Genomic DNA, 22,618 nt, shown 5'->3' with positions numbered 1-22,618 from the left:
TCTCAAGACTTATGAGTTGATATCCCGCTCCTATTGGTGGCCTACTATTCGATCAAACATCAAAGATTTTGTAGCTGCTTGTAACGTATGTGCCCAACACAAAAGTCCTCGTGCGAGTCCTATGGGTCCATTACAACCCTTGTCCATACCCAGAAACTCTGGACTCATATCAGTATCGACTTCGTTACTGACCTTCCACACATTAAAGGATGCAATACCATCTGGATCATTGTGGACCGCTTCTCTAAGATGGCCCACTTTGTTCCTCTCACAGGTCTGCTGTCTTCATCAGTCCTCGCTCAACACTTCATAAAAGAATTCTTTCATCTGCACGGTTATCCCATGGAAATTGTATCTGGGAGAGGGGTTCAATTCACCTCTAAGTTCTGGCGTGCCCTCTGTAAACCCCTCGGTATACAACTCAGATTTTCCTTGGCCTATCACCTACAATCCAACGGCCAAACTGAAAGGGTGAATCAGGATCTGGAGACATTCATCAGGTTATTCTTTTCCGCCTCCCAGGACAATTGGGTTGACATCCTGCCATGAGCCGAGTTTGCACATAACAATCTCTTCCATGAGTCTTCTGCTTCTTCACCATTCTTTACGGTTACTGGGCTTCATCCTCTGTTTCCAAAATGTTCTCCTCTCCCACCCACCCATGTTCCAGCTGTTGAGGATACCATTTGTGACTTTTCCACCATATGGACTAAAGTGGTTGCAAAAAAAAGTCTTCCTCTCATTATAAGACATTTGCGGAAAAGAGGCGCCGAGCAGTTCCAGCACTCAAGGTGGGAGACAAGGTCTGGCTATCAACTCAGAATATTTGACGCAAGGTTCCCTCCATGAAGTTTGCGCCTCGCTTCATTGGACCCTATAAAATACTGGGTCATCAACCCAGTGTCCTACAGGCTTCAGCTGCCCGCTTCCCTTAATATTTCCAACTCCTTCCATATTTCTCTTCTCAAACCCCTCATTATCAACAGGTTCTCCGTTCCAGTCTCCACCTCCACAGTACCCAAAATTTCTCAGCAACAGGAGTTTGAGATAACATGGATCCTGGATTCCAAGATCTCCAGAGGAACCACCAAGTATCTGGTAGATTGGAAGGGCTTTGGTCCAGAAGAACGCTCTTGGGTCAACGCTTCTGACATCCATGCTCCAGCTTTGCTCCGAAGATTCCATGCTCAGTTTCCACGGAAGACTTTGTCTAAGCGTCCAGTTGCCACTTTTAAAGGGGGGGGGTACTGTAATGCTCCGGGCCCACAGATAGTACCTGTCTTATAACCTGCAGTCCATTCATCTGGAAACTGCCATGTCCCAGCATCAGACATTCTCCAGTTCATTCACTCAGCTATATTCAGATCAGTGCAGGTGCAAGCCTTTTGCACTTCAGGACCTTCTCCCTCTTTTTCATTGGCTAAGAACTTCGGGAGCAGTATTTAAACCTCCTGGATTCACCTGTCTGATGCCTGTTCTTCAAGCTCACTTCCTGCAGCCTGTGGTTCTGGTTCCTGTTCTCCTTGTGGTTTGCCTGTGTTCCAGTCTGCTTTCAGTTCGTGGTCTGTGCTAAACAGTCACTGTTCCAGTACCTCTCTTACCATCTACAGTGTACTTCATTGTGACCGCTCCAGTTTCTCATCGCTACCACTCAGAGCCGCTACTACATCTGTGACTCATCAGCTGTTACCACGGGTTACCTCCGCTACTCCCAACCTACTCTCAATCTCTGGCCGTGTTGAACTATTGCTGCTCCAGTACCTCTATTACCATCTCCAATGTACATCATCGTGACAGCTTCAGTTCTCTCATTGCTACCACTCAGAGCCGCTACTACATCTGTGACTCATCAGCTGTTACCACGGGTTACCTCCATTACTCCAGTTTGCTCTCAGTCTGCAGCCGTGTTGAACTATCGCTGTTCCAGTACTTCTATTACCATCTCCAGTGTACTCTATTGTGACAGCTCCAGTTCTCTCATCACTACAGTTCAGAGCTGCTATTTCATCTGGGACTCATCAGCTGCTACTACGAGTTACCTCCACCACTCCAGTCAGCCTTCAGCATCTGGCTGTGTTGAACTATTGCTGCTCCAGTACTTCCATTACCATCTCCAGAGTACTTCATAGTGACAGCCTCTGTCCTCTCTTTGTCCACAGAGCACCTATACTCCTAGTGACTCATTGGCTGCTGACCATCAGCCTATATTATTGTTGTGCCTGTATTTATACCACTCATCTGTGGACTCCATCGTCTCCATCCACTTCACCTGGCTCCCCCACATCATTCTGCTGTACACTCACTCACGGGACCGCGACCTGCAGACTTGGTGCAGCTAAGACCATAACTCCTTGCGAGAGTTCCTGGTGAAAACCACCTGTCTGTTAGACTCCGCGCCAGTGGGTGGGCTTAGCCATGTTCAGCAGAGCCTAGGGATCAATTTCCTGTAAGCCAACCGTGACACACCAAACAATCTGAAAGGGGATTCATCAGAGAAAATGGCTTTACCCCAGTCCTCAGCTGTCCAGTCCCTGTACCTTTTGCAGAATATCAGTCTGTCCCTAATGTTTCTCCTGAAGAGCAGTGGCTTTTTTGCTGGCATCCTTGATACCTGCTTGCTTCCATTCCTGAGCAAGCTCTGCACTGGTGGTGTCCTAATCCCACAGCTGAATCAAATTTAGGAGACGGGCCTGACGCTTACTGGATGTTCTTGGGCGCCCTGAATCCTTATTCACAACTATTTAACCTCTCTCCTTGAAGTTCTTGATGATCTGATAAATGGTTTATTTAGGTACATTCTTACTAGCAGCAATATCCTTGCCTGTGAAGCCCTTTTATTGTGCAAAGCAGTGATGACTGCATATGTTTCCTTGCAGTTAACAATGGTTAACAGAGGAAGAACAATGATTTAAAACACCGCCATCCTTTTAAAGCTTCCAGTCTGTTATTCTAACTCAATTAAAATTAAAAGATTGATCTAAAGCCTTGCCCTCATCAACACTCTAACCTGTGTTAATGAGAGAATCACTGACCTGATGTCAGCTGATACTTTTGTGACAGGGCTGAAATGCAGTGGAAATGTTGTTTCTTGGATAAAGTTAATTGTTATGGCAAAGAGGGTCTTTTCTCATCCCTGTGATGAGCGCTTTTGGGCTCATCACACATTTATATATTGTCTGCTGATAAAAAGTGACCATCAGGCAATATATAAACAGGGGCACCATCATGTAAAAGAACATTCCTTCCTCCCCTTAATCCGGCCCTGAGCGTACCCCTGATTCCTAAGTGCCAGGAATAGTTTGTAATTGTCATATTTAATAAAATACAATGTAATTAAATGATTATAATTGTTTAGCTGGTAGCAAACAATACAAATCAGCAACCACTCTAACTAAACATCATGACAATTCCTTGGTTCATCACTGCATTACCATTTTTTCCTCTCTGTTTTATGTTTTGGCATTTCCACCTTGTCCGATCCTATCCGTCTCTTGCCATAGTAACTTCATATTCTCCCATCCATGTTTTCACGGTTCTTATCTATTTTTTACCTAGGTTACTGAAGGAGGAGAAAAAGCCACACTAATGAGAAATGATCTGATCAAGGATTTCAAAAATGCAGATGATTTGTTGCAGTACAGATTGTATGTTTCGGTAACAGTCATCACTGACTCAGGTTAGACAAGACTAAATGTTATTCTGACATACAAAGTTTTATTTGTGTGCAAAGATTGTGGATCCCATATAAAGGTAAGAGGACAGTAAAGAGTATAAGAGACTTATTGTACTAGTACATGAAGGAGAATATGATTGTCAGATGAGTCTTGATGAGAGATAATGAATGTGTATTTATAAAAGTGAAAGCTTTGTCAAGGAGTGAGAATTTTTTAGGAGATTTGGGTGTTTAGCACTGGAGCAAAAGAATATTATATTCAAACTTCACCTCTACAAAAAAACAAATATTTTGCACTTCTATCACAGCCCTATGTATTTGTCTTGCAGGCAGTGACATGGTGGAAGCTGAACTGGACAACATTCATATAGTTAAATCTCCATATAAAGTCGACTTTACAAGAACACCCAAGTTTTTCAAGCCAGGAATGCCCTTTGATCTCATGGTTCGTTACTGATAGCATTTATTTGTTTACCAAGAAGAAATCAATTACGATTGTACTAATACTGTTTCCTTAATAGCCACAGACTTCAAGGGAAATATCCTATAGAAATGCATAAGAGCCATTAAGGAGAGCAAAGCATAAAACGGGGTACATTTGCACCTGGGCAAAGCCATGTTGTAATGGAGTGGGGAGGTAAATTTAAAACTTGGGGACAGATTTATAGTTAGGGTAGGCCCCAGATCAACTTTAAATGTCAGTGTAAAAATAAAGCTATCAAGTATGTGTCCTACATATGTCCTACATGAGAAAAAACAGGCAGTAATTATCTTATGTGCAAAATGATAAACTAATTTGCACTCTTTGCATTGTAGGAGAACATTTTACTCCATTTTTTGCCTTACATTCCTTAATGACTCAGACCCTGAAAGTATAGTTTTTATAACATTTAAGAAACAATAACTGTGCTTATATTATGGTAGGAAACAAACTGCAAGTCCAAGCAGAAGACAAATATCTGCGGGAATATGGTCACTTAACTCGTAAAGGGGCTCGCATTTCAGACAGCATATCCTTAGAGATGTAACAAGATGTAAAATAACGCCAAGAGCATTATGATTTTACTGTAATATGCCATTCATGAGCTACAATTTTTGCATCTTGATACTATAATGCATAGTTGCCAACTCCCGGAAACTTGTTTCCGGGAGAGGAGGCGAGACTGGAGGGCGGGAGGGGGGCGAGACTGGAGGGCGGGAGGGGGCGGGACGAGGCCAACTGCGTCATTTTGGCCCCGCCCCCCGCGAAAACGTAATTTGTGTCGCGGGGGCGGGGCCAAAATGACGCAATTCTCGGTGAAATCCGGGATGCGGGAGAAATGCCATCTCCCCCGGGAGCCCGGGAGACTGACTCGAATTTCGGGAGTCTCCCGGACTTTCCGGGAGAGTTGGCAAGTATGCTATAATGTAACTGTTGAAATTACTGTTTTGGATGTAGTACCACTAATGTCTCTTTGTTTTTTCTTACCCAGAGAATATTAAGGTGAGGGGGGTTTGTGCCCTTGTCCTTCTTTCCCCCCTCGGCACCTAAATCCTGCTGCCAGAGACAGTTATTAGTCTCATATATTTTTAAATGCAAGAGGCTAATCTTTCTGTACAAACTCCTTCGAATGCTCAGACAGAGCTGCAAGGAGTCTGTTCAGAAAGATTAGCCTCACACATATAAAATTTTATGAAACTAATAACTGTCTCTGGCAGCCCCACAGTGCAGTGCTCAGACAGGAAGTTATTACACTTCTTGTCTGAGCAGAAAATAGTGGATAGTGGAGATGCAGGATGGTGTCGGAGGTCATTACTAATGGTAAGATAAAAACTATATAATTGGGCCTGCAATGAGACCTATGCGGGAGTGAGGGGATGCAATGAGACCTATGGGGGAGGAGAGGACCTGCAATGAGATCTATGGGGAAAAGGGGGGCTGTAATGAGACCTATGGTGGAGGGGGGCTGTAATGAGACCTATGGTGGAGGGGGGCTGTAATGAGTCCTATGGTGGAGGGGGGCTGCAATGAGACCTATGGTGAGTCTGCAATGAGACCTATAGGGGAGGAGGGGGCCTGCAATAAGATCTATGGGGAGGAAGGGGGCTGTAATGAGACCTATGGTGGAGGGGGGCTGCAATGAGACTTATGGTGGGGCTGCAATGAGAGTGACCTGGTTAGGACTGCAACGAGAGTGACATGGAAAGGGATGCAATGAGAGAGGCATGGAAGGGGAATGAGAGCAAAATGAGTAATAATAACACAGTTTTCCTCTCTTATGAATGATGTCATCTATGACCCTAATTGTAGTCAATAGGTCCCCCCTGTCCTAAGTGCCACGGACCACCCAAAGCCTTAAACTAGCTCTGCTCTTACCTTATAATTACAATAGTTACTAACTCAAAAACATGCAGGATATCTCCCCATGATCATTAGCCTGATTTTCATATTATTACTATGGGACCTCATGCTGCGATCTCCCTATTATAGCGTGACTAGTACAGTCAGCACTGCTGCTTGGTTCACACTGTTCATTTAATTTATTTATTATTAATCTGCATTTATTTAAGCAACAACATCTGGTTGTAGAACATGGCATTTCATGTATAAAAAAAACCCAAAAAACATAATTGAGACAGCGCTTTGGGAAACATCAGCAAAGCAATGAACTGTGCTGGCAGAACGTATTCAATGTATGGCACAGTAGCATTCCTGGTAAATTAACGCTTGCTACATCTTGATGTCACTCTACACTTTTCAATTTGACTTTGATTTGGAGAAAGACAAACTGGGAATCTCTTTTTATTTATAGTGGTTCATTCAAATTAACATGTGTGATGAAACTGGGTTCCACTGGACTGAGGACTTTTTATTCATAACCAGTTTCTAACAGTTTATTATACTTTTTAAACCTTGGCCCAAGCATATACACCAGAGCATCAGTGTATGATGTGTATTGTTATTTCTTGTTATTCGGTACAGTTTCCCTTGCTATTATCTGCAATATTGTATGTATTAGAAATCTAAAGACTGTTGTCATATGGTGTGAAAATAGCAGGACAGCAGAAGCCATATTGCATGACAGGATGGAAAGTTGTGTTAGCTAAGGTATTTGAGTTAGGTAATTACCATTTGTCTCAAATGTCCATTGTTAGGAGGTGTGGCATAGATCAGGGCTGTTAATAATGAGGACAATGTCTGAGTGACTGTTAATATAGCTATCTGGCAGCTCAAGTTATCTAGGTATTAAAGTAATTCTATCGTTTTAAAATAAGCATTGCCCAATCAATTGTATGTGTGTCCAAAGCACAAAGTAATTTATTTTAGCAGATGTAAATAGTCAACAATTCAATACATTATTATGATAAAGTACAGTACAGCACAGCCAATACCAAAAGTTGCATACATACATACCGCTGCAATCGCTGCGCTTCCATGGGTCCCAATGGAACAGTGTATCTGTTAGATAACTGGTCAGAGTAGACTGAGGCCCTGGTGGGGGATGCAGCTAATATATACAGTCAGTGTTTGATTGTGAACAATAGAGATGGCGTAGATTGTTTCTATAGGTCCAGACGTTGGGTGGGTCCAGGCCAGACAGGTAATAGGTTGATTCAATCTAAGGAATCCAAAGGTGGGGGTCTTCTTTCCAGGGGGTCTGCTCCTTTAATAGCCAGCATCATACAAAGGTTTACTCTCTAATATCAATAACTAAAGTATGCAATGTGCGATCTCTTCGCCGACTGCACCGGACAGCTGCTGATGATTAGGGCTTCAATATGATATCAGGCATGACACCTTTCCTATTACCTAAACTTTTAATAACACTACAATGTACATATAATCACTATATATATATATATATATATATATATATATATATATATATATATATAGACTAATAATAAACCGAATACTATCTGCTCCTGAATTACAGTGTAACAGAACCAATATGAAATTATATAAATAACTAACTGTTGTAATGCGAGTGTGTGCGTGCGTATTTTACCGTGCGAACGCACCACGCCACATAACACATGGCGTACGCTTCGCAATATGCACGGCAAACCAATATTAAACCAATATACTTTCGTTCATCCAATTATACGACTTCAACATAGGTCAACCGGTAATCCAGGAAGTAATTAGTTTAGAACTTCCAGATTAGATGCAATCTGTCTCCACAGTACTATACTGGCTGAAATAGCATTGGAAAATGTATTAATGAGTATCAATATAAATGTTATTGTATCAAAATGTATCACAGATTCAGATTGTGTAACACTGCAGATACAATATCTCAAATGTCTTAATGTTTCATGCAATCATAAAGTGTCATTCCCTAATACAATATTATAACCATTTGTTAAATGTATCCAGCCAAATAGTTAATTCAGTCAAGCCATTGCATTGTATAATCAATGTAACAGCAACAGTATGTCCAACAGTTAAATAATTTAAGTGTCCACTTATAGACCGCTGCTGACAGGGGGTATGATTGGAACATTTTGACTCTGCGCCCTGTGTAGACAGGCAGTAATATAAGGAGAGCAGTATGACAATCATTAAAGGAGTATTCAGGAGTATTTTTCAGCAAACAATTTTAGACAGATTCCCTTACCTGTTCTTGCTGTTTTTTCTTGCTTGTTGTTGCAGCTTTGTTGTCATTTACCTATCCTCTGGAAAGTTGTGGCCTGTTTTGGAAATGTGCAAACATTACAAACCCTCAATGCTTAGGCTCTTTAGAGAGCATCCTCATGAACGCCACACAATCCAGAGATCATAGCCCCCCACAAGCAGCCAAATCATGACCCCCCCAGCTATTTCATCACACTGCAGTGACCAATTCATGACTCCCCTGCACAGTGCCCCCCTCAGAACACATGCTGTCCCCCTTTCTGCATGCTGTCCCCCTCAAAATACTCTCTGTCCCCCCCTTTAAGCATAAACTTACACTCTGTCCCCCCCTTTTTGCATAAACACACACTATGTTCCCCCTTTCTGCTTAAACACACACTCTGTCCCCCCCCTTTCTGCATAAACACACATCTGCTTACCTGTCTTCTCTTCCACCGGCAGTCAGCTCTTGTTACTGCAGCTCCTCACTGACACAGTCAGGACTTGATGACATCACGCCCGACAGCCAATGAGGAGGGAGGAGAGAGGAGGAGTGGTTAGGAGCGGAGGGGAGGAGTGAGCTACATTGTGGAAAAGTGGGGGAGGGGTGCCTCCGTGTGCACATAATCAGTTGTAAACAAAACAAAAAATGTAAAAAAAAATCTTAAATGCTGCCGGCGCTGTGCCCCCCCAGGTCCCAACACCCCAGGCAATAGCCGGTCAGCCTATTGGTTGATCAGACCCTGGATACCAGGACAGAATCTTTGTTTGCAAATATTCCGGGCTGGGCTACATAGGAACTGTCTAGCTAAATTGTAGCATTAAAACTGCAAGAGGCTAAGACTCTGAAAGATGAGATTGTTACTGCGCTGTCTGCGAGAGGCTGCTGGAGGGTACACGCTACCATTTACTTGTAACTTGTGAACGGTGTTGTATGTCGTAATAACGCCCTTTTTAGATATTTTTTGATCTGCCTGAATGAGTTGAATCTTGTGGAGGATAAATACCACTCCATCTAAGAAAGGTTTCCTCACTACATGTTAATGAAGGAAAACATTTTTTTTAGAAGAAATAAGTGGTTAGCACTTCTGCCTTACAGCACTGGGGTCATGAGTTCGATTCCCGACCATGACCTTATCTGTGAGGAGTTTGTATGTTCTCCCCGTGTTTGCGTAGGTTTCCTCCCCACACTCCAAAAACATACTGGTACGTTAATTGGCTGCTAACAAATTGACCCTAGTCTGTGTGTGTGTGTGTTAGGGAATGTAGACTGTAAGCCCCAATGGGGTAGGGACTGATGTGAGTGAGTTCTCTGTACAGTGCTGCGGAATCAGTGGCGCTAAATAAATAAATGGTGATGATGATGATGATGATGCATGGAATTCAACTGGTCCACATATAGAGTCCTGTTGGTTCCCTCATGTTACAGTTAAGAGACATGAGGAGGAAACAAACACTTAAACATATTAGGAACAGTTAGACAAGAAGGAGCAGGATCAGTTCAACGGTTCATCTCTGGGGATCAAGTTGTAGAGTTTTGGCTTTTGCTCAGGGGTATGTTATGGTCAAATATAACAGCAAGATCTACCTGTATTACTAGCTGTAGTCACTGTGTGCCTTGTCATTATTTCTCTTTCTCTCCATTTATCTTTTACTTTAATCTTTATAGATTTTAATTTTGTTTATTTTACTGTTAGGCGATGGTTACAAACCCAGATGGATCTCCAGCAGGAAATATACCAGTGAAGATGGTACCTGGGAATGTCAAAGGTGTAACCCTTCAAGATGGAACAGCCAGATTAATTTTGAACACAGGCACTAATGACAAATCTTTGAAAGTCACAGTGAGTCATATTTTCCTTTCCTATGATACAACCTTCCTATTGGTTTTGCTTATATCAATCCATGAGCAACATCAATAAAGGGACATTTAGTTTAGATTATTTATAAAAATACAACTAGCATGAAACTTAAGGTGTCCCATCTAGATTGTGGATTTGTCTGTTAAATAAAGCTGACACCTGTAAGTGTATTAAAATAGGATTTAAGTGTCTTACTTGAATGTTGGTTTAGGTTATGTTGATGTAAATAATGAAGAAGACACTGGATAGGCTAAAATATATATTACTAGTAATTATGACGCTTTCTATAGAGTTTGCGTTGTCACCTCAGCACTTAGCTGGGGCCTCTCTTATGTCCCATGGGTGGTAATGACAGCTGTAATTTTTCATTATTTTTATACTCATATTATTTTTCTTGTTGCATTAAGGGGATGTAGGTTTATATGGATTATATGAAAGTGGTGAAACCACTAATTGCACCAGCCCCAGGAAATAATGAAACCCACTGCATTATATCTTGAGTGTTATATCCAGTGATACTAAGCTGCTTTGTTGCAACTCTAGACACTAACCCTGGTAAACGAGAGTGTTGGACCATGCAATTCCATTTTTGACTGATGTCAGTGTAGTTCAGTCAATGGTTCTAGCGATAAAATGATTCCTCCTAACTTTTTACTCTAAGTATTTCAGATTGAATTATTTTTTTGCACTTTGGTTTTATCATTTTAAAATTACAATTATATTTTATCTCCTTAATGTCAGTTGTCTCTTAGAAGGAGAATTGCTCCTTTGCACCATAATAAATACATTGACAAGGATAAATCTCCATAGCTACATTGTCTAACTTTTTGAAATATCCATAGATCGGCCGGCTGTTCTGTCTTGCAAATAAATTTGGATCTTCCCTGTATAAGGAAACAAATAAAAATCTCAGGCGCTATAAGTCATACACAAATAAACAGAAATAAGTGGAGCGCAGTTCCCTCTATGCAGATATCTGCATCTGCAAATGGCAACAAGAAAAAAAGGAAAATAGGAGAGCGCTGAATCCACACAATATTTAATATAAAATATTAATATATTAATAAACAATAATAATACTTAAAACAACTAGAATATAATATCTAGTAAATAAGCAGCAATTGAACTTAAGTAGAGGCACAACAGTATCATGGACTTATATAAATAGTCTTGTGAAAAATGGATCACTGAGATAGAAATAATCCCTCTCCTGCCTAACCAGAAAACACAGCCAACCAAAGGAATAACTTGTTAGCATGCAGAGATCAGATGCAGCAATGAGTGCTGTATGAGGTACATAGATTAAAGACGCTTTTCCCACCTGAAAGCCGCTGAAGGAATGGAGAGGTAATAGTTAAAATGTCCCAGTATCTATCTGTTTACTTCACAGTCCGCTAGAATAAAGACTAACCATGGGGTTCTGATGTATTAAAGTCCAGAAATTCGCCATGCCAATAAGATAAGTGCCAAGGTGTGACGCGTGTCTCCGTTATTTCAAACTGTTTTATCAGAGGAATGAATGTACATACTGAAAACACACTGTTTAAATTGCCCAGCCAGTAGTCACGTGATGTCACCTGGCCAATCAATTTCCGATTGTTCATGTCAGTTTCAAAAGTGCATCAATAAAGCTAGTTGATCGTTGCCATAGTGACCCAATAAACCCATCGAGAAAGCATAAAAAACCCAATCTCTTTGTCACGGAACTAAGGGTGCGTAGCTTACTGGTTTCTGCACTGCTCAACAAAGAGGTGTGGAGTCTAACATGCCCCAGGTCATCGCTAGGGATCCCAGCAAGGGAGTATGGACTTTGCTGTGGGAGACACGCAGGTCACGGTCCTCAAAGAGAGCAACATGTGAAGCATTTGGATGGAAGAGGAGTCAGGCGGTCCGGGTCAAGCCGTGCTATCAGAAGGTGCCAATAGGTGAATCCGTAAGCGAGGTCAAATAACTAGCCGGGTCAGGTATTAGGAACACAGGAGATGGGAGAAAGTTCAGAAACATAGCCGGGTCAAACACGTGGAACACTGGAAACAGGAGTAGTCAAGGACGTAGCCGGGTCATACACTGGTAGGCACAGGAAGATCAGAATATATATCTGGAGCGCAGGAGTTCAGGAGACCTAATACTCTGGCACTTAGGTGCCAGAACTAGGTATAAATAGAGAGAGGGGGCAGGGCTATCTATTGGTGGTGGTGACACTGCTGCTGGGAACCCGGAAGTGCGTCTGGTTGCCTAGCAACCAGACGCTTGCAGGCGGAGACAGGCGCGCGTCCCTGTGCGGAAGACGCGATACATGGACGGCGCCTGACACTCATTCAGATTGCTAATAACGACACCTGATGGATTATACAGACTGCTACAATAGAAAGTAGGAGCACGTATATAGGGTGCCAAAACAATACAAAAGAAATTAAATCTACAGACAATCATAATAAAAAATCAAATAACTAAATGTCTGAACACTCATATTACAAATATAAGAATAGATATACTTATAATGAGGTCCGAAACTGTATGATTCCAATAATGAATATATATAATTCCCTGTATAAGGCACCTTATTGAATTCAGTGCCAGTGCTGGGATTTCCCTTTGGGGATAAACTGTGCTTGCGTCGCTTCCCCATACCCCCGGGGCTTATTACAATCACTGATCTATTAAGCGCAGTGACTCAAATCTTATGGGATGCATTGTTTATACAAGTATATAGATTTTTTTCTCAATGCAGGGAGCCTTGCAGAGTATCACAGTATGTGCATCACCATCCTGGCAGGCTTATCAAGTTCCGATGTCCCTAATTATATTATAAGGGATATTAAAAGTCCAAAGTGATAAAATACATTCTATATGTTTTAAAGTGAATTAAAAAAGGCTCACTGTACAAGATTCTGATATTACTATGCCATAGCTGTATAGACAGCCATATGTGAATATATGTCTCGTCCAATTCTATATATTACTCATAGGTGAAAACCACTGTGGCCAAGTTACTGGCAAATCAGCAGGCATCTGGAGAAACATCTGCTAATGCATATACCTCCGTCAGTGGACAGGGAAATTATCTTCACCTCAGTATCGGAAACAATATGTTGGAACATGGGCAACAAGTCTTCATAAACTTTATCATCCATGGCAATGCAGGAGTGCAGAACAATGTACAACATTTCACGTACTTGGTAAATATACCTAGACTTAAGCTTCTCTATAGCTGTCCACAGCAACGTATTTTATACTATACATACATCATCATCATCAACAACATTTATTTATATAATGCCAGCAAATTCCATAGCACTTTACAATTAGGGTCAAACATAGATAATACTTGGTAATACAGACAGAGGTGAGAAGGCCCTGCTCGCAAGCTCCCAATCTATGGGACAATAGGAGTTGGATACATCAGTTTAAGTCTACATATTGCATATTGGTCTAGCCAGACTACAAATGTAAAAAGTGATAGCACGCTATATATTCCAGTCACACAGCAATGTTGGTCAGAGGGTCAGAGTGTTGTTGTCTTGTGTGTATTGTGTAAAGGGTGGTAATAGGGTAACCTAGTGTGGTGAAGAGGGTGGTTGGGGAATATTACAAGCTTGCCTGAAGAGGCGGGTTTTCAGTGAACGCTTGAAGGTTTCTAGACAAGAAGAAAGTCTTATTGTGCGAGGGAGGGAATTCCATAGAGTGGGTGAAGCTCAAAAAAATACCTGTAAATGGGAATGGGAGGATAGAATGATAGTGGATGGGAGACACTTATCTTGTGCAGAATGGAGTTATCGAGTTGGCAAAATCAATCTAGCCGCTGCATGCAAAATAGATCTTAGGCGTGAATGTCTGTTTTGGGAAAGAAGAGAATTGCAATCGACAATACAGGAGATGATGAGTACATGAATTAGAGTTTTTGCAGTGTCTTGTGTAAGATATGTACATATTCTGTTTTTTTTTTTAGATGTATGTAACATGATTTAGATATAAAGTTGATGTGGGGACAAAAGATAGTTCTTAGTCATGGAACACACCTAGGCAGCGAGCTTCCTGGGTGGGAATTAAAGTCATGTTGTCAACAGAAATACAAGTGTCAGGTAGGTAACTTCTCTCAGTGGGTGGGAATATTATTAACTCTGTTTTTGAAAGATTGAGTTAAAGTTGGCGAGAGGGCATCCAAGATGAAATGGCAGAAAGACAATCAGTAACGTGGGACAACATAGCTGGCTAGAGATAAGGATAGGATAGATAAATTTGGTATAATCCACATAGAGATGATACGGAAATCCAAAGGAGTTTATTAGTTTTCCAAAAAGAACTATAGATAAAGTAGAGCAGAGGACCTAGCACTGAGCCTTGTGATACTCCAACTGATAAAGGAAATGAAGTAGAGGTGGATCCATAGAAATTACATACATTCATATATTTGAACAGTAGTTTTCAATCCAAGTTTCAATCAGATTGTTTGATTATTGTGCTTTACACATATCACAATTTTGAGCAGTAACAAAAAAAAAGCCTGCAGGTGAAGACATTTGTAGATTTGTATAATCGTCTTTAATCATATGGTTATAATAAACTCACTTCAATCATCATTTTTATTGCTTTCATATTCAATTAATCCTCCAGAAATCATAAGATTATTATTAAGCCGGTCATTTAAATTTGATTATATTGGATCTATTATTATCCATTAATGACTGTATTGCCCCCCCTTTTGATAGTGATGCTCAAATTATAACATGTGTGATTACCTTAACTTTTAATACTACCTTCAGCTTCAAGACACACTCTTATTTCTTGTATTTTTATAATGCTTTATTTCAGATCCTAAGTAAGGGCAGGATAATGCAAGTGGGCCGACAGAAACGGGAGCAAGGCCAGCTCTTAATCACCCTGTCTCTGGTCATCACAGAGGAATTTTTACCATCTTTCCGTTTTGTGGCTTATTATACCACAGGAAAGGAGATCGTGTCTGACTCTCTCTGGGTGGATGTGGCTGATAAATACATGGGAACGGTAAGATGAATAGTGGAACAATAGGACATACTGCGATTAAAAATTAGATGACAAAATATACATTTACCTTAAATCTTTGATATTTTGATCAACCAATCAGCCAGCAGCTAGGCAGGTATGCTGGCTACCACTTTCTCTTTAGTGAATGAACAAACAGCCAGTCACTGTGGTCACTCTCTCTATCTGTAGAGACAGAACTCCATCTTGTCTACAACTCAACTTCTATATCCAACGGGACACACAACAGGCTCACACTGGATCCTGCACAGAGCTCTTCACTGAGCTTTTTCCTCAGATCCTCGCTGAGTAGCTTTAGCTCTCTTCTGAGCCTCTATTGGGTATGGTCACTGTGAAGTTATTGGGGTAGTCTGGCCCTATTATACCCACTTTATGATGGATGGCCACACAGGGGTGCCTTACTATGCCAGAGAAACTCACCCAATACCTTCTAGGGTTCTTATAGTCACTCAGGCAAATGCAGTTAAAAAGTACAACAGTACTTATTTTGTAATAAAAACAATTGCTAGAATACTATATACAAACAGTAAATAAATAGGCAGGTTTATCACATTATCGCATTATCTTTCCCTAACCCCACTAGCTTAAGGAGCACCTGGTTATCATGACTTGCTGAATCCCAGCCACTTAGCCTGACAATATCTCCGCTACCAGTGTGGTCGGAGTCAAGCCCTTGGTCTCTCTGTTAGACCAGGCCCACCAAGTAATAAGACTCACGGAGGTCTTCGGAACTGCAGATGTCCCAGCAGAATGCTCAATCTAGTATTGATGATGAGATGGACACCTATGCATTTTAAAAAGCATCTCAAGATGTGTCCAGCTTGATGCCAGGTTTGTGTCAATGGTATATCCATCCAAGTCCTAAGTGCAAGCTTTTAACATTTGTTTGTTAACACAATTCTATATTACAGCAGGTATAATCCTTCTTCCCGTGTATGAATGAAAGTATAAAAAATTTCTCAAGTACTCCCATAAAATTATATAATATAGGCATGAACAAATAAGAAAGCACTATCAGTTACAGAGGACAATCCACAATCAACCAATCATAAGCAGTAGCTAGTGCTGGCAGCTGTCTTCATCATCAGTGTGTTACTCCAGTCCTCAGGCACTCCCAAATGATATGGCTACAGACAGGTGTATCTGCTTCTCTCTCTGTGGGTCTCTCTCGAACATGCAATTACTGTACTTGGACTGCGTTTGATCCATCCTTCCCTCCCCCTTACAGCCCTCTCCAGTCATCGGTAGAACTGCGGCCAACTTAACATATGGACATATGCATAGTCATTTTTGTGTGCAAAGGCAGTACAAAATGCCCAACACAGCATGAGTACCCTTATTTCTAAATTTCTAGTACACTTTATAATCTTTTTTTTTTTACTTGTGATGCAAATACTCTTCACACAGTTGGAGCTGAATGCTGACAAAACCATCGCAAAACCTGGAGAATCCATAAAACTAACATTGAAAGCTGATCATAATTCCAGCGTTGCACTGGTTGCCGTGGATAAAGGTGTCTTTATTTTGAACAACAAGTATAAGATGAACCAGAGCAAGGTAAGAACTTGGATACATTAACACATGTCAAGAATTCTGTAATAGACAAGTACATATATTTAAAATTCTTGTAGCAAATGTACAGCAGATGGAGACTACACAAAGTACTTGACAATTTTTATATAAAATAATTTCTACAGCTGAAGGGTCTCACCTCATTTCTTGTTTCTTCTTCTTCTTCTTCTTCTTCTTCTTCTTCTTCCTTCTTCTTCCTTCTTCTTCCTTCTTCTTCCTTCTTCTTCTTCTTCTTCCTTCTTCTTCCTTCTTCTTCTTCTTCTTCTTCTTCTTCTTCCTTCTTCCTTCTTCCTTCTTCCTTCTTCTTCTTCTTCTTCCTTCTTCTTCTTCTTCTTCTTCTTCTTCTTCCTTCTTCCTTCCTTCTTCTTCTTCTTCTTCTTCTTCTTCTTCTTCTTCTTCTTCTTCTTCTTCTTCTTCTTCCTCCTCCTCCTCCTCCCTTGGTTTGTTCCAATACATAGGTATAAGGAATCGTCATCCATGTTCTGTACCTTAGGCTTTTAACCAGCATTGAGCAACTTTAATTTTTATCAATATATCCAACTTTCTATGACCAACTTGTTTATTTTCTAAGACACAAAGACCAGTTCCTTAGGATTTAATAAATGTCCCATATGTAAATAGAAATAACTAACTATGCTACATTGCCCTCATCTGACCCTTCCTTTCTCAGGATGCCACCAAAACCATTGTCCATGCACTCATCATTTCTTAATTGCTGTAACCTTCTGTTCACCGGCCTTCCCTGATCCCCTTCGTTCTATACTCAACACGGCTGCAAGACTTATCTTCCATTCAAGCTGCTCTTCTTCTGCTTCCCCTCTCTGCCTTGCATTACACTGGCTCCCCTTTACCTACAGAATACTCTTCAAACTCCTTACAATCAGCTTCAAGGCCTTCTTCAACTCAACTGTCCCTTATATATCCAACCTCCTCTCCATTCACACTCCATCCCATTCCCAACACCAATCGCCGTTGCCTCTCCCCCACTCTGATCACCTCATCCCACCCCAAAATCCAAGACTTCTCCTTTGCTGCCTCCCCTCCACTGGAACAACCTCCCATGCTCCATCTGACTGTCTCCTAATTTGTCCTCCTTCAAACGGGCACTTAAATCTCACATGTTCCTCAAAGTCTATCAGCCATCCACCTAACCCTCTCTCCTTGCTCGTTCTCATCACCTCTCACTTCCTGGCCCCCTTTACTCACTCCTCCTATGTTAGATCCCCTTTACTGACTCACCTTTGTGCCTGCTGTCTGTCTGCCCTCCCTTTATGATGTAAGCTCTTATGAACAGGGCCCTCTTCCCTCCTGTTTCTATACCTATTCTTCTGCTCCAACTTCACTATAACAACTATGCCTGGAACTTCTGTTATCTTGGTATTATTAATTTATTGTTCTATACTGTTCTACCCTATATGGTCTACTGTTTGTATTGTGTACAGAGCTGCAGAAATCTTGTTGCACCTTATAAATAAATAATAATAATGTATTATTATTATTATTATTATTATATTATGATAAGTAAATAACAAGGACTCAGTTGCTACAGAAGTAATAGACTTAACTCTACCATCTCACTCAGATGCAAGTTTGACAAGGTAATTCCTAAAAGTGTATGTCTCAAGAATTTAATTGTGTGTCTATTTACTATGATGTGGTGATAACAAAAATGTCACAGTCCTTCTTTAATATGCTCAATGATGTTTTTTAGCAGGAAGATTTTGCCAGGAGATCCCCAGTGAATCAGTTTGTCGATGGGTTCTACTTTTAGCGATAACGCGATGAAAGCTCTTGATAGATAAAAAATACTGGTTTTCTCCAGAGATCAGGTTTTTCTCCCTTTAGTAAATAGACCCCTAAATCCCCCTTAAAGGCATCCTAAAATTAATAAAAACATAGAATTTGAAGGCAGATAAGAACCACTTGGCCCATCTAGTCTGCCCATTTTTTAACCTATGGTAATGTCAAACCCTGTTTGATCCTTAGTTCTTTGTAAGGATATTCTTATGTCTATCACAAGCATGTTTAAATTACTATACTGTTTTAGCCTCTACCACCTCTGATAGAAGGTTATCCCACTTATCCTCTACCTTTTCTGTGAAGTAATTTTCCTCATATTTCCTCTGAACCTACCTAATGTTTCAGCGCATGTCCTCGTATTCTAATACTTCTCGTCCTTTGAAGAATATTTCCTCCTGTACCTGGTTAAAACCCTTAATATATTTGATAGTTTCTATCATGTCCCCCTTTCATTTCTCTGCAGCAAACTATACATATTAATATCTTTCAGTCTTTACAGGTAAGTTTTGTGCTGTATGTCATGCACCATTATAGCTGCCCATCTTTGTGCAGTCTCCAATGTATTTATATCCTTTTGGGGATTTGAACACAATGTTCTAGATGAGGCCATACCAATGACCTATACAGTGACATTATATCTTCTTTTGTTCTGTTACCAATTCATCATCCCATGCAAGTAATAGTCTGACTAGCCTTTCTTATTGCTTTACTGTATTGCTTACCTGACTTTAAATCACCTAAAATAGTCATTCCTAGATACATTTCCTTCACTGTAGTTACCATTATAGTGCTATTAATACTATATTTAGCCTTTGGATTTTTGAGACCCAAGTGCATTATTTTGCATTTTTAGGCATTAAACTGTAGTTGCCACTCTCTTGACCATTAGTTTACCTAAATCATCAATCATTTGTTTTAGCCCTCCTACCTTATTGAATATCTTTGTGTCATCTGCTAAAATAGATACTTTCCTTCAAATACCATTTCAAATGTCACCAATAAAGATATTAAAAAGCACTGGTCCAAGTACAGATCCTTGGGGTAATCCACTGGTGACCTTTCCCTCCTGTGAATGCACTATATTTACTACAACTTTCCGGTTTCTATCCTGCAACCAAGATCGTACCCATTCAATCATCTTAGAATCCAATTCCAACCTTTCAAGTTTATATAACAGCCCGAGATATGGGACAGTATCAATAGCCTTAATAAAATCCAGATAGGCTACATCTACTGCCCCTCTTGAACTATAACTTTAGTCACCTAGTCAAAAAACGTTAATAAGATTTGTTTGACATGATCTCCCCCAGTAAATCCATGCTGTTTGGGATCCTGTAAGTTGCTGGATTTAAAATATTCTACAACTCTTTCTGTTAATAATGTTTCCATCAATTTCCCTACTACTGATATAAGGCTCATTGATCAATAGATGCTTGCCTTTTCCTTGCTTCCACTTTTGTTCAATGGGACTACATTCACTCTTTTCCAGTCCTCTGGAATAACTCCTGTAGCTAGTGACTGGTTGACTAATTGTATTAATGGTGTTACCAGCACCCTTAGTATCCTTGGATGTATCCAATCTAGTACCATTGATTTATCCACCTTCAGTTTTGACAGTTCTGTTAGGACTATCTCCTTAGTAAAAGTACTTGCAGCTACCTAATTTTTATGAATATACTTGCAACTTAACTGTGGCCCTTCCCCTCTCTTTCTGTAGTGTAGCAAAAATAATTCTTAAGATGATCTGCTATCACCTTTCCTCCTTTAACAACTGACTGGGCCATTTTTTCTTCAACTTGTGCCTTTGAACATCTGATTACCTTCTTAGCCTACTTTTATCTAACATGATACACCTCTTTGTCTTCATTTTTCTTAGCCTACTTCTATTTCCTAAAGGCCATCTTTTTTGCTTTCACAATACTTGCTACTTCTTTCGCAAACCACACTGGCTTTCTTTTCCATGTGCTTTTCCTAACACGTTTGATGCAAGGGTCTGTTGCTTTTAGTATTGCACTTTTTACATTTTTCCCACCTCCCTGCTCTCCTTTCTGTCAAAGAATCACTTGCACATTTTCCTATCTCTACAAAGTCAGCCTTCCTAATCTCCCTCCTAAACATCCTTGTCTTTTGCGGTATGAGTCATCTACTGCTTGATGGCCACTGGATCCTAGGTTTTCACCCACCTTTACATCAGATATTCCCATATATGACTACAACGACAACACTTACCCCGACATCTTGAGTGCGAATCTCGGGATCCCGACATTCTTTGAATATCGATTATTTAAAAACAATGACTTTCAATCACTGCGACTGTTTAGGAAGCCAGATATAGATATAGTGTGAGGTTATTTAGATGAAGTAGAGTGAGATAGAGAGGTGTAGGTGGTGAATTAATGGTATGAAAAAACAATTAATTTTGGGCTGCAATAGATGTCTATTGCTTGTATACATGCATACATTACAAACAATGTGTGGAGGCAATTCAATATTGCCTGCAATATAAATATCAATATTCCAAAATAAAAATTACATTTAGTTGTTAGTATTTTATGGATATTGAGCCATCATTTTTCAATTAAACTGATGGCAACTAAAGGGCATAGCAATGGGTTTGTCCTCCATTCTAATTGGCACAATATTTAATAAACACAAATAAAAATCCAATGAAAATGGATAACAGCATGGACTAGAAAATATATGTACAATGTTATAATGCACACTGGTGTTAAATATAAACATTCAATAATAAAAAGTACATAAAACGCTGACTGTGCAGCTCATTGCTTGCCACAACAACACCTGATATCTGTCACTCACCGGACCGTGAGTGCCTCTTCTCTCGTTATTATGAACCGTGGCCGCCCGCCATCCTGATGGTCTGCGCATGCGCAGCCTCTATGAACCCTTCAGACCTGTTGCTTTTAGTTAATTGGTTGATCAGGTGACACTCCCTATTTAAAGCACCTGTGGTCATTACCTCGTTGCCTGATCTTGGAGTCTCATTCCCTGTGAGTCTCTGAAGGTGTTCCTGTGTTTCTCCTCGTGTCTTCAGCTCCAGCTGATTCCTCGCTATTGCATTGCCGGTTTCCAGACTGCTTCAACTCTCCTGTGTTTCATTGTGTCTTCAGTCCCAGCTGATTCCTGACTATTGCATTGCCGGTTTCCAGACTGCTTCAACTCTCCTGTGTTTCATCGTGTCTTCAGTCCCAGTTGATTCCTGACTATTGCATTACCGGTTTCCAGACCGCTTCAACTCTCCTGTGTTTCATCGTGTCTTCAGTTCCAGCTGATTCCTGACTACAGCATTGCCGGTTTCCAGACCGCTTCAACTCTCCTGTGTTTCATCGTGTCTTCAATTCCTGCTGACCTCCGCAAGAATCATCATTGCTCCACTCGTGTCAAGTTCTCTGCCTGTGTGCTACACAGACACGGATTACCGTTACCACTCTCCTGTGGCCTCTACTCGTGTCGGCGTTCAGCTGCTCAGCTATCCCTGTGTTTCTCTCTTGACAGCCTGCTCAACTGAATCGCGGTATGCTTACCTTCTATTGACTTTACCAGTTTATTGGATATCCGCTTGGACTGTGTTCTGCTCATCTACGGAGTCCTCTATCTCACGAAGTTATAGATGCTATTGACTTTGCCTCATTTGACCTGGATCTCAGTAGTGACTTTGTATCTCTCAAGCAGCGCTTGTCATTTGCTATTGTATTATATATACCATTTGGAATCAAGTTCCTTGTGCTCTCCGTGTTACCTTTGATGTTCCACTCATCTACACTAGTGCCTATCCTCACCTATAGCAGTGGTACAACCTGCTGACCACAGACCACTGACTCCCAGTTTCCTATTGGCACCAGTTACAAGTTTCCTCACTATAAGCAGTGGTACAACTTGCTATACGCAGACCACTGACTTCCCCGTTACCTACGTGCACCTGGAACCAGTCCCATCACTACAAGCAGTGGTACAACCTGCTGTACGCAGACCACTGACTTCACTACCTCCTATCTATCCCCGGACATTCCTCTCACTATAGCAGTGGTACAACTTGCTGTACGCAGACCACTGACTTTCCTCGCGATTTCA

The 22,618-nt window shown here is 40.8% G+C and overlaps 1 protein-coding gene across 2 annotated transcripts in view; it reads left to right on the top strand.

Annotated features, from left to right (window-relative positions):
• The window catches only part of LOC142151177 (venom factor-like), a 141,384-nt gene that overhangs the window by 29,971 nt on the left and 88,795 nt on the right, over positions 1–22,618 (top strand). For both annotated transcript variants that reach the window (XM_075206542.1, XM_075206543.1), the window contains exons 9-14: positions 3,556–3,676; positions 4,003–4,118; positions 9,968–10,114; positions 13,102–13,311; positions 14,945–15,136; positions 16,562–16,711. In XM_075206542.1, coding sequence (XP_075062643.1) covers positions 3,556–3,676; positions 4,003–4,118; positions 9,968–10,114; positions 13,102–13,311; positions 14,945–15,136; positions 16,562–16,711 — 936 coding nt within the window. The remainder of the gene's footprint in view (positions 1–3,555; positions 3,677–4,002; positions 4,119–9,967; positions 10,115–13,101; positions 13,312–14,944; positions 15,137–16,561; positions 16,712–22,618) is intronic.

The sequence above is a fragment of the Mixophyes fleayi genome, chromosome 4 (assembly GCF_038048845.1).
Source record: "Mixophyes fleayi isolate aMixFle1 chromosome 4, aMixFle1.hap1, whole genome shotgun sequence".
In the NCBI taxonomy this organism is placed as follows: Eukaryota; Metazoa; Chordata; class Amphibia; order Anura; family Limnodynastidae; genus Mixophyes; species Mixophyes fleayi.
The sequence above is the reverse complement of the archived record's forward strand: the minus strand, read 5'-3'. Positions and strand labels throughout refer to the sequence as shown.